At 36.3% G+C, this 12,902-nt stretch overlaps 1 protein-coding gene across 13 annotated transcripts in view; it reads left to right on the forward strand.

The window, feature by feature from the left end:
- The window catches only part of Eml5 (EMAP like 5), a 165,784-nt gene that overhangs the window by 122,375 nt on the left and 30,507 nt on the right, over positions 1-12,902 (forward strand). For 11 of the 13 annotated variants that reach the window (XR_012446066.1, XR_012446065.1, XM_074067361.1 and 8 more), the window contains 5 exons: positions 585-786; positions 1,748-1,874; positions 6,103-6,117; positions 10,704-10,782; positions 11,814-11,943. Coding sequence is in view for 9 of the 13 variants with exons in the window: in XM_074067361.1 (XP_073923462.1) it covers positions 585-786; positions 1,748-1,874; positions 6,103-6,117; positions 10,704-10,782; positions 11,814-11,943 (553 nt within the window). In the remaining 4 variants the exon portion in view is untranslated. Of the gene's footprint in view, positions 1-584; positions 787-1,747; positions 1,875-6,102; positions 6,118-10,703; positions 10,783-11,813; positions 11,944-12,902 lie in introns of those variants that run through there. The other 2 variants (XR_012446067.1, XR_012446068.1) reach the window with 2 other exon arrangements.

Genomic DNA, 12,902 nt, shown 5'->3' on the forward strand with positions numbered 1-12,902 from the left:
ATGAATCATGCATATGTAACATTGTACCTGTTACTAGATCTGTCTGGGCATAGGCATTTATATTCTTTCTCAGTTGTTTATTTCCAACAAATTTAATACCATTGTTTTTAATATCTATACACTGCTCCATACTGTAATTAACTGTTACTCTATTGAACATTTAAAGTATTTAAATGTTTCACTGCTACAGGTAAATACCACGATAAATATTTTTTGCACACATAACATTTATTTAGCGTACATCTCTAGAAGGGAGATTGGTAAGTCAAAACTAAGAACAGTTTTGTGCTTTTAATACAGAATACCAAGTAGGTACTGCTAGTACCTTAGGTACCTTAGGTACTAGCAGTGCGTGAAGCTACTAGTTTTATCTGTCCTCATCAGGTTTTGTAGTTGGTATTTTTTTATCCTAGAAAATTTCAGTATTTTCTCATGTTTTTATACATACTACACATGGAATCTCTAATTTCTAATCATAGGTTAAGAAAGAAAGAAAAAATAACAAACCATAGTTGGTTCAAAATTACAACTAAATGTTTTTAAATGATGAAATTTCTCAAAGAGTGAATTTTTTTCATCTTTAGGGAAAGTTTGGGAAGTTTAAGAGGTATGTGGCACATAGCACACATGTCACAAATGTTCGCTGGACTTACGATGACAGCATGTTAGTTACCCTGGGAGGTGCAGATATGTCTTTAATGGTATGGACACATGAAGTAGAGAGCTATCGAGAAAGAAGACCTTGTGACAGCGAAGAATCCGACATAGATTCTGAAGAAGATGGAGGTATGTCATTGTGAAACATTTTAACAAAAATATAGAAACTGATTTAAAGAACAGAGGTTAAGACAAGGATTATAATGTTTGAATAATTGTGAGGTTAGTGGTTCGGGACAGTTTAAAACCACCATTGGTTTTGTGACTCAAGAAGAACAAGCTGGCATGTGTTGATGATGTAGGTTTTCTTCATCTATAAATGTAAGACAGTCATTTTAAATAATTAAAATGTATATTATTAAATTGCATATTTAATTTTTTGACAATACTTGGGTTTTGAACTCAGGACCCCATGCTTAGTAGGCAAGCACACTACCACTTGAACCATGCCCCTAGCCCTTTTTGCTTTAGTTGTTTTTAGGTACGCTTTTGTGTTTTTGCCTAGACTGGACTTGAAACACAATCTTCCTACCTCCACCTCCTGCGCCTAGCTGGGATTATAGACACCCAGCTGGTTATTTGAGATAGGGTCTTGGTAACTTTTTTGCCCAGCCTAGCCTCAAATTGTGATTCTCCTATCTCCACCTCCCAATTAGCTGGGATTGTAGGTATGAACCACTGCACCCAAGTGAACTTCATATCTTAAAATAATGTTGATATTTTTCCTAATGTACCAGTAACTAACTCATTATAGAAAATGCATTTTGCAATAAAAATATAGCATCTATAATTCAACCATAAAACTTAAGCTCTGTTAATATTTGGGATTTTTAAGGTATGTGAGCATTTATGTATATAATATTTTTAGCAAAAGTGGAATCGTATTGAACTCATTTTTTGTAGCTTGCTATTTCTCTTAGCAATACTTTGAAAGCATCATCACATTATCTACCTGATTGTTGGCTGCATATTCATAATTTGATTATAACAATTTATTTCACACTGTTGGACATCCTTACATTGAACTTATAAGGTCATATTTGATCTCCTTAGTTATCACTTAAAAAATAACTTCATACTCTGATGCCAGGCTATGACAGTGATGTCACAAGGGAGAATGAAATCAGTTACACCATCAGAGCCTTATCTACAAATATTCGCCCAATGCTTGGAGTCAAGCCTCATTTGCAGCAAAAAGAGCCCTCAGTTGATGAGAGGTAATGATAAAGTTTAAAATTAGATGAAGTCAAAAGATAATAGTATAAAAACTGAATTCATTACTTATCTAAATGGATTTTCTGCAAAAACTAACAGTAGTGTTCTTATTATGTACAGTTCTCAGCAACTCTTAGAAAAGGTCTTTAAATAGCTGTTGGTGGTGGCTCAGTCTTTGCCAGTAGTTTAGGGAATGTGACATCCATGTTTAATAAAGTTGATATGGTTAAAATAATCTTATTTGCAAATTTTCATTAGTGTATTTGATGGAGTTGGGGGTGATAATAAATTTGAATCCAGTGCCCAGTATGTGCAGTATGTGCCCAGTGTGTGCAGAGGTATGATTCTGTTTTTAAAAGGTCTAACTGTCCATGTGCCCTTTTGACAATGATAAATCATTATTCAAAATTTTTCCAAAAAAGGCAAGTTGAAGTATATCTTGCATTTAATGGGAATTGTTGGTCACGATATAGAATCAGCACATCCAAAATAAGGACTTGTGCTCAGAAATTTTATGAGGAAAGACTTTATGATAAAGTCTCTGAGCTAGAAGACAGATTAGGAGAGAAACTGTAAACCTGAAGTTTTCAAAGTCAAAGATGGGAAACAATAAAGAGGCTCCTGAAGCCAGACTGTAGTTCAGTGGTAGAGCACTTGCCTAGCAAGAGTAAGGTCCTGGCTCTCATCCTGAGAACTGCAAAGACTAAAACAAAACCGAAAGAGGAACATGGCATAGACTTCAGAAGCAATGATTATCCAGAAACAGTATTGAACAGCAAAGAGGCAGTGGGAGGTAGGGACAGCAGTGGGTTTTATGGAGGACTGTGATGAAGAAAACTTACAGGAAGCAAGCATTTGAGGGAAAAGATACAAGATGAAAATTCCAGAAAAGAGGAAGTTTGAGGGGTGAGATGCACGGTAGTGATGGGAAAGGAGACAACTAAGGTTCTGATGAACTGACCTCAAGGTCATCAGAAATGCCATGGATGCTGAGGTCATGGTACCTGCTCAGCCCATGTTTCTTTCAGGTGCTTCATTTGCCCATAGACTACTTCAGACAGCTGCAGGGGAGAAAATGTGAGAAGAGGGTGGAGAATGATCATGCATTTTCTAATGTGTAAGAGGCAAAGTTGATCATACAATAATCTAAATACTTGTACTTTGAATTCCAGGTTGAAGCAGCTTGGTAGAAGGTAGACTAATTCAGTGCATAGATTTTGGAGCCAAATAGCTAAATACTCAGTTTATCATCTACCAGTTGGGTGACCTTGAAAAATTATTCTTTCTGAACCTCAGTTTTCTCAGTGGCAAAATGATAATAACAATCTCTAATCACAGATTATTTCAAGGTGTAAGTGAAACAATGTACATCAAAAATTAAGAAAGTAATTTTCTTAACTAAGCCAGTGCCTTACACCTGTAATACTAGCTACTCAGGAGGCAGAGATCAGGAGGATCGCAGTTCAAAGCCAGCCCGGGCAAATAGTTCTAGAGACCCTATCTCAAAAAACCTTTCACAAAAAATAGGGCTGGTGGGATGGCTCAAGGTGAAGGCCCTGAGTTCAAGCCCCACTATCACAAAAAAAAGAAATTAAGACAGTAGGATGACACCCCTCCCTTGGAATGAAATACAAACTAACCTGAAATATTTTTTCTGAATCAAATATCCACAAAGTAATGAGTACTAATTTACTGGTTAGAAGCATACATTTGGATATATAAATGTGAATAGCTGAAGAATTATCCTTAATATTATTTTTAAAGTAAATTACATTTCCCAAGTTCAAAAGTAAAAAGTGTTTTGTAGAGAAGGAATGCTGGACATTTCTACAAATCTTTTTTATATATTATATTGGTTTCTTAAATAAAAATATTATCATTTATCAGATCAGTTTGGTATGTGACCTAATTTTAATCTGTAGGCCATCATTTAAGGTAAAACACTTCAGTTTGAATGTCCTCCTCCATCAGGGAATATTTTCCTGTTCATGCAGAATGATTAAGCCAGGCACTAATGGCTCAGGCCTCTAACCCAAACTACTCAGGAGGCAGAGATCAGGAGGATCGTGGTTTGATGCAGCCAGGCAAATAGTTCTTGAGACCCTGTATTGGAAATACTCAACACAAAATGGAGCTGGGGCTGTTGCTGAAGTGGTAGAGTGCCTGCCTAGCAAGCATGAGGTCCTAAATTCAAGCCCCAGTACTGCCAAAAAAAAAAAATAATAATAATAGTAATGATTAAAACCTGTCACAACTATAATCTTTGCTGTTGGCTTAGATTTTTTTGTGGCCAACATTCCCAAAATTATTTTGGGATTCTTTTGCACCTTGTTGTCAATTTTCTTTACAGTTCAGTTCTGCTAAATTCTTTTGAAAAAGCTGAAGCAGAATTCTGGCTTTTAAGTCATCATTATCACAAAATGAAAATCCAGAGAAAAAAATTAAGTGTTTAAATATATTATTGAAGATAAAGTCTGTAAAAATAATTGTTTTGTATTTTAAATAAAATATTGTCAAATGTGGAGCAAATACTTTACAAACAAAACATTCTTATCAATTTAAGATCAATTCTATATCTAATTTAAAGGAATATGTTTCTAATGACCACTGATAATGATTATTTGGTGATACTTTTGTGTGGATTTTTTTTCCTAAATGATTTTAGCAATTTTGCTTTCTTCTTTTCTTTTCTTTTTTTTTGTTTTTTTGGCAGTACTGGAGTTCAAACTCAGGTTCTTGGTGCTTGCTACATAGGCTTTCTACCTCTTGAGTCGTAGCCACAGTCTTTTTTTTTTTTTTTCTTTTATTCATATGTGTATACAATGTTTGGGTCATTTCTCCCCCCTACCCCCCCCACTCCCTCCCTACTCAGTCCCTCCCTCTCCCCTCACCCCCTCGCTACCAGGCAGAAACTATTTTTCCCTTATCTCTAATTTTGTTGAAGAGAGAGTATAAGCAATAACAGGAAGGACCAAGGGTTTTTGCTAGTTGAGGTAAGGACAGCTATACAGGGAGTTTACTCACATTGATTTCCTGTGCATATTTGTTACATTCTAAATTTAATTCTTCTTGATCTAACCTTTTCTCTAGTTCCTGGTTCCCTTCTCCTATTGGCCTCTGTCGCTTTGAAGTTTCTGCATTAGTTCCTTTGCATTGAGGACATCAAATGCTATCATGTTTTTTTTGGGTTTTTTGCCTATCCTCATACCTCCCTTGTGTGCTCTTGCCTCATCATGTGAATAAAGTCCAATCCCCTTGTTGTGTTTGCCCTTGATCTAAAGTCCGCATATGAGGGAGAACATACGATTTTTGGTCTTTTGGGCCAGGCTAACCTCACTCAGATGATGTTCTCCTGTACCATCCTTTTACCTGCAAATGATAAGATTTCATTCTTCTTCATGGCTGAGTAGTATTCCGTTGTGTATAAATACCACATTTTCTTAATCCATTCATTGATAGTGGGGCATCTTGGCTGTTTCCATAACTTAGCTATTGTGAATAGTGTCACAATAAACATGAGTGTGCAGGTGCCTCTGGAGTAACCTGTGTCACAGTCTTCTGGGTATATCCCCAAGAGTGCTATTGCTGGATCATATGGCAGATCTATGTTTAGATTTTTAAGGAGCCTCCAAATTTTTTTCCAGAGTGGTTGTACTAGTTTACATTCCCACCAACAGTGTAAGAGGGTTCCTTTTTCCCCGCCTCCTCACCAACACCTGTTGTTGGTGCACAGTCCTTTTTGTTTTAGGTATTTTTCAAGTAGGGTCTCACATTTTTGTCTGAGGCTGGCCTCAGGCTATAATCTTCTAACCTATGCCTTTCAAGTAGCTGGGGTTACACATGTGCACCACTATGCCTGGCTCGTTAGTTGAGATGGGAATCTCTCTAACTTTTTGCCTGAGCTGGCCTCAAACCATGAGCCTCCTGATCTCTGTTTCCCATCATAGCTGGGATTATAGGCATGTGCTTACACACCTGACCCTTGTTTTTCTTTTTTAGTAAATGGTTCTATAGCAAATCCCATGTATCTAAAGTAGTTAATTTCTATCAAATTTCCAGTATTTTAATAAAATATCCCAAACAATGTAATGTAAAATTTAGACATTTTTGTATTTCCTTAGAATTCTGTTGATATGTTTGTTATCTTTATTTTGTTTGCTAAACTGTTGTATTCATTCATCATTAATTTTCATATGGTTTTTTTCCCTATTTTTCTCTTTCCTTTCGAAGACAGGGGGTAGTAAGGTAAGTGTTTTTATTTAAGAATGTTTTTCATTCAGATATTTGTTCTTTGTTCTGTTTTGTTCTTTAGAAGTATTTTAAACTAAATGTAACATTTAATTACATTTGACAGGGAAGTTTTAGAAAATGAAATAGGACAAATCCAACAGAAAAGTTGCATTTTTAGACACAACATGTAATTGTTATCATGAAGGTCTTCATTATGATAATTTTGTTTAATTTGGACTTTTTGTGAACCATCCCACTCTAAATAAATTTTTCCTTAAGTTTTAAGGGTCAAAAGCAAATTTAGACACATATTTATCAGAAAAAGATTATTCAGTATATAAATCTTTTAGCCTTGTTTAATACATGTTTAATTTACAGGTTCATTAAAAAATTAAAAGGCTAGTCATAGTATTTGCATGTTTAATGAACTATGGGTAAGAAAGACTCTTGGAGTTCTTTTGTAGCTACCTTTAGTGTGATGAAATGTCTTCTTCAGACAGTTTCTGAAGCACTACATTATGGAAATGAACAATTTTAGAAGTTAAAGCAACAGCAGCACACTGGGAAGTCCTGAGATGAGGACTTTGCAAGTGCATTTAAGACCAGATTGTGTGGATATTTGAATTGTAGACACTCCTGAGCATATTTGGAACCAGGAGTTATCTGTGAGCTCCATATATGTCCTAAGCAGGGATGTGTGCAAAGGCAAGTCCCAAGTAGCTGACAGCTGCTGAATAGGCCACGCAGTTTTACGCTGCTGTAATGCCCAGATCAGTCTCTGGCCGAAGTCCTCTGTTCTGTGCTGATCTCTGTGTTAAGAGGCATTGGCAGTTTGCTGTGGTACAGATGAAAGCACAGGATGCAGGCAGGCAGGGAGACCACTTCTTATGATGAAGAATCAGTGGTTCTGGAAGCACTTGTGTTGCAGATGAACAGCTTTTTCTGTAGAAGTGACCTCCCTGTCACAAAGCAGTATTCATGCACTTTATGTGACCATTTGTCATGGCTGCTATAAAGTGATGTTCTGGATGAGTGAAGAAGGTTCCTGGTTTCGGTGAGAAGTGGACAAAATGACTTCTGTGATACTTGCAATTCTGTTACAGCCATTGTGTTTCACCACCCGCCCCCACCCTGGGGATTAAGTCTATTACCTCCTGAGTACAAGGCTCTGCCCCTGAGCTGGATCCACAGACCCTTTTATTTTTATTTATTTTTTTTGTTTCCTGAGACAGAGTCTCACAACATAGTCCCAACTGGCCTCAACCATGAGATCCTCCCAGCTTCACCTGTTAATGGAATTTTTCTTTTTCTTCGTTTTTCCGTTCTTTTTTTTTTGTGTGTGCTGGTGTGCTGGAGATGAACCCAAGGCTACACCCAAGCTCTAGACTAACACGTTTTTAAAAAACTAATTACTGGTCTGAAAGGTAGTATTATTGTAAACTTCTGTTTGTAACTCCATATTTTTCCTACATAATTTAAGAAACCACTGCATTTAAAAAATTACTAGTTCTTTTTTTGGGCAGTACTGGGGTTTGAACCCAAGGCCTCACATTTGCTAGCAAGCACTCTACCACTTGAGCTACTCCACCAGCTCTTTCATTGTGTTGGGTTTTATTGAGATAGGGTCTTTTGAACTATTTGCTCAGACTGGCTTTAGCACAGGTGTGAGCCACAGGCACCCAGCCATTGTTCATGTTTTTGGACACACAATGTATGAATTTTTCCTTCTCTCTCTCTCTCTCTCTCTCCCCCCCTTCCACCCCCTCTTCCTCCCCCTCCCTCCCACCCTCTCTCTTTTTTGACAGTACTGGGGTTTAAATTCAGGGCCTTGTGCACCCTACCACTTGAGCCACACCTCCAGCCTTTATTGTGTGTGCCTGTGTTATTTTTTCAGATCGGGTCTTGCATTTTACCTAGGCCAGCCTCAAACCATGATCTTTGTCCTTAATGCCTCCTATACAAATGGGATTATAGGAGTATGCCATCACACCCTGCTTATTTGTTAAAATGGGAGTCTCATTAACTTTTACTCCCAGGCTGATCTTGAACCACAATCCTCCTGATTTCTGCCTCCCAAATAGTTGGGATTATTGTGAGCCAGCAAGCCCATTAGAATTTTTTTTTGCAGTACTGGGCTTGAACTCGGGGCCTTCACCTTGAGCCACTCCAGCAGCCCTTTTTTTTTGTGATGGGTTTTTTTCAAGATAAGGTCTCGTGGCTTTGAACCACAATCCTCCTGATCTCTGCCACCTGAGCAGTTGGATTACAGGCATGAGCCACCAACACCCAGCTAGAACTTTTTTGTTTGTTTGTTATGTTTACTTTTCTGCTAGGAAATCCCAAGTCCAAAATGGTCTTGAATGACTCATTCTGCCTGCTTGTGTTAGCTGACTGGGGAGTCCTCTTAGCTGTAAATAAGGGATTTCTTCGATGGTTTCTTTAAAAACAGCTCCAGTTCTTCCATCCTTTTAAATTGGTTAAGATTCTATTTCCCATTCTTGAGAAAAAAGATAAATTCTGAATTTGTGTGAAATTCAGATTGTACAATTTGGGTAAAAAAAAAATAATGCTTTGCTTTAAAGTTTATAACATAGAATAGTTTAATGCTCATTTATATTTCTTTTATTTACTTTCCTTCTGATTTCTCTGCCATTAATGGAAAAATTTAAGCCTTTTCTTATGTGCAGTAATAAACTAAAAACAGCAGGTGTTTAATATGTGCAGTAGTTTATCTGCACTAAACTTATAAAAATATCTTATTCAGGGACTATTTTAACTAGTGTTTTAAATTCATATTTGTGTTGTCATCTTCTTTCTTTTTTATCTGCTGCTGAAAAGAGGTTCCAGGTAATCTTCTCCTTGCTATGTTTTCAAGGCCTAATTTTGTGTTTTATCATCTGCTACATTTGCCATTAATTAGCAGTGCTACTTGGTGTTATTTACCTCTGTCCACAGTTTACTACATTTTCCCCTTTGGAATTAGTATCCCTGAACTGAATAGCATCTTAATTATTGGACTTTCACTGCACAAGTAATTGCTCTACTAAAACTTTAACCATTCAGCTTGCATAATTTTGCAAGTTGTGTAATTTTCTTTCAAGCAATAATATACTGTTTATCAATTTCCTTTATAAAAACTAAAATATGCTTACTTATATAGAGTTGTATAGCTAAAAATTACTGTTTATTGTTTGAGTTACCCTTAAAGCTGTCAGACACTAGCACTGAATAAAGTTCACCAACAAAATGGACTTGAAAAAAAAAAAAACCCAAAGTTTCTAGCATTCTTTGAGGTAGTCTTAGTAAAAATATTTTTAAATGTTAAATATTACACTTTCTATATTTTACTTATATGCACATAACAAAAAAGCAGATGAAGTGTGAAGCCAAAATTTCTGTGATAACTTGAAAAATTGCATATATATTTTGGCAGGGCAGTACTGGAGTTTGAACTCAAGGCCTAATGCTTTTTTGGCAGTGGCTGTACCACTCTGCCAGCCCCTGTTGCTTTATTTATTTTTCAGATAGGGGCTTGCATTTTTGCCTGCACCAGCCTCAGACCCACCTAAGGCCTTGGCATAGCTGAAATCACAGGTGTGCATCTCCACACTCAGCTTATTGATTGATATAGGGTCTTACTAACATTTTGCTTGGGCTGGACTTGAACTGTAATCAGTCCTTCTAGGGAGATTACAGGTGTAAGCCATTTCACTCAGCAAAACGTACATATTCTTATAAGGACATTTACTTTTTATGACACCAATTGTGCTTATATTTTCTATATGCTGCTTCACATTACATATAAAAATCTACGTTTGGTTTATTTTACTTTTGTGGTACTGAGGATCAAACCCAGACCCTTATGCATGCTAGGCAAGCACTGTACCCTCAAGCCACACATTTAATTTATATTGCATGTTCCAGCACTCTACGCTTATTTTATATTGCATGTTCAAGTTATAATCCTTCACTTACTCTTTTATAAATGTTTAAATTGATAATAATTTTGAGTGTAAATACATTTTATGCCTTTAATCTTAAATGACATTTATAAATGTTAGAATTTTTTTCTAAAAGTTAATTTGCACCACTTTTCATTTAGTTGTTACAAAGCAAATATTTAAAATTTGGAGTGGTGGTTGATGCATGATTGATTTAGATTCAGTGTTCAGATTATCAAATATGTGAATACTGATTATTTGAGATAAAATAAACTAAGTAGATTTTTAAGAATTAAAGGGTGCCTCCACATTTAAATGTCAGATGCTTTAGAGCAGTAATCCAGGCTTTGCTAATAATGTACCCATCCATTTTTCAGTAGGTTAAACAACATTCTTTGTTTACAAACAATCTGTTCTGGAACTGTCCTATTATTTATATATGAAACATAAATTAAAAGTAAAATAACTAAAAGTTTTAATTATTTTCTTTTCACCTTCCTGCATTAGAAGCTAACAAGATATAGAGAGGCCACAGTCTAGTGGAACCCAGAATGGGTTCCCATTTGGGAAGACATGACTTCTCTGGAGAGCAGGTGTGGAAAGCCCAGAGAAGGCCCTAAGTGATACAAGTCTTTCCTTTTTCTCAATTCTCTATTTCAGGCCCCCAGTGAGCAGGGCCCCACCACAGCCAGAGAAACTTCAGACAAACAATGTTGGCAAGAAAAAGAAACCCATAGAGGTAAGGAAAGCCCATTTCCCAAGGTTACTAAAATGTTTCCAGCTTTGCCTTTTATAAGACACCACAGTCTTGTTATTAGTTATCATGAAAATAAGTATATTGAATAATCTTTTTTGTTTGGTTATAGAAACTGATTGCTTAACTCTTACTCAGTTCTGAGGTTTGGATTGCTATCTTCTGTTTCTCTTAATTTTTAAACTAGTCTTTTTTACTTTGCCATGAGTAATACCCTGCTGAATCCATTTGTATCTAAGAGAACCTGTAAGTATAAATGTATGTGAGTGACCTGTTGCTTAGATAAGCACAGGCACCTTTGCAGCATCTTTGTACTTAGTGGCTGGATTTATAAATTAAAGATTAAATACTTATACGACATCAGGAACAACCCTTTTACCCTGTGTGATATGTTTATTGTTTCGGGTTCATGGAGAATGTTTCTCATTTGGTTGCTCCTACCAACCAAGAAATCTTCCACAGCAATTGAGATAGAAGAAAGGTTCTCACAGGCATTTTGTAATCCTAGCATCAGCAATAAACAAGTAGACTGTGCTTCATCAGGCACAAGGTGGAAAGCTACAGGAGGGTGATTGTCATAGGGTTTTCTGCCAGAACTTCAGCACGACTTGTCTGAGATTACTTTAGATTCTTCATAGCACCTAACGTGGATATAATTTATCCTGAGTCTGTATGTAAAGCAAGAATTTCAACTAACAATGAATACAAATTGAAGTATTCTTTTGGACACACAAGAAGCATCTCAGTATTTAACAAAACCTTAGACTCGAATGACTTTGTGATTCCTTTTTTCTTTTTGTAACTTTATATAGAAATATAAAAAATGTGGAATGTATGCTTTGGTTTCCAAAACAGATTGCATAGAGAAATATGTGTAACTTAATTTTGTTTGTGTTTGAAGTTGGTAACACATTAAAAGAGCATATGCTCCATTTGACTGAAGACATTAGTACTTTGTGTATCACAGAACATAGGAAGACTGTAATTGTATAATGGTTTTACTATAATTGTTACAGGACCTTGTGTTGGACCTTGTTTTTGGTTATCGAGGGAGAGACTGCAGGAATAATGTACACTATTTAAATGATGGTGATGATATAATTTATCACACAGCATCTGTTGGAATTCTGCACAATGTTGCTACAGGTAGGAAGACTTCATTCTTCAACCCCACACGCAACACACTGATCTACACACACTGTTTTTAATTTAGAATTGTCTAGCAGCTTAAAGTTCTTTATTAAAACTGTAAATAGCATTTTAAATACATAAGAAAAAGAGTCGAGATTAAAAATACTTCATATTATAGTACCCTGCAGTAATATTTCAGTATTTGTGGGCTTTTGTTGTTGTTGCTATGTTTTGTTTTTGTTTTCTGAGATGGATTTTTATGTAGTCAGGCTAGCCTGGAACTCTCTAGGTAGCCCAGGCTGGCCTTGAACTTGCAGTCCTCTTGCCTCAGACTCCAGAGTGCTAGATTTGCAGACTTACACCACCATGTCCAGCAATATCTGTCTTAAGACAGTATGATACAGTAGTAGAATATTTTATAATGCAAAGTACTCCTAGATCTCTATTAGAAGTGAAGGTTTACTATATGTGAAAACCATGTTTTATAATGAAACCATTTGTAGTCTGTTTTCTTACATCTCCATTAGAATGGATGGTTTGGGATGGTTGTCTCTGATAGTGATCGAAAGCAGTGTATTGGATAAATGATTACTGGGGCACGAACAGGGTTGTTTTTTTACTGAAGTCTTGGAAAGGCAAAGAAGAAAGCTATGGAAGCTACATGTCTGTGACTGTACTGATGACTCCTTGTTAGATGAAAGAACGTGAGAAAGTAATTTTTGATGTTTATTTAACTGATTGGCTTGATGAACAAATAAAATTTTTAGCATCATTTGATGACAGTGTGATAATTCTAGTGACATTGTTGAATTCATTTCTGGTTTTTTGATGGTACTGACATTTGAAGTCAGGACTTCACATACTCTACTGCTTGAGCCACACCTCCAGCCCTTTTTGCTCTGGTTTTCTTGAAGATAGGGTTTTGCATTTTGCCCAGGCTGACCTGGACTATGATCCTCCTATTTTAGGCTTTC

This window comes from Castor canadensis, chromosome 3 (genome assembly GCF_047511655.1).
Source record: "Castor canadensis chromosome 3, mCasCan1.hap1v2, whole genome shotgun sequence".
NCBI classification, from domain to species: domain Eukaryota; kingdom Metazoa; phylum Chordata; class Mammalia; order Rodentia; family Castoridae; genus Castor; species Castor canadensis.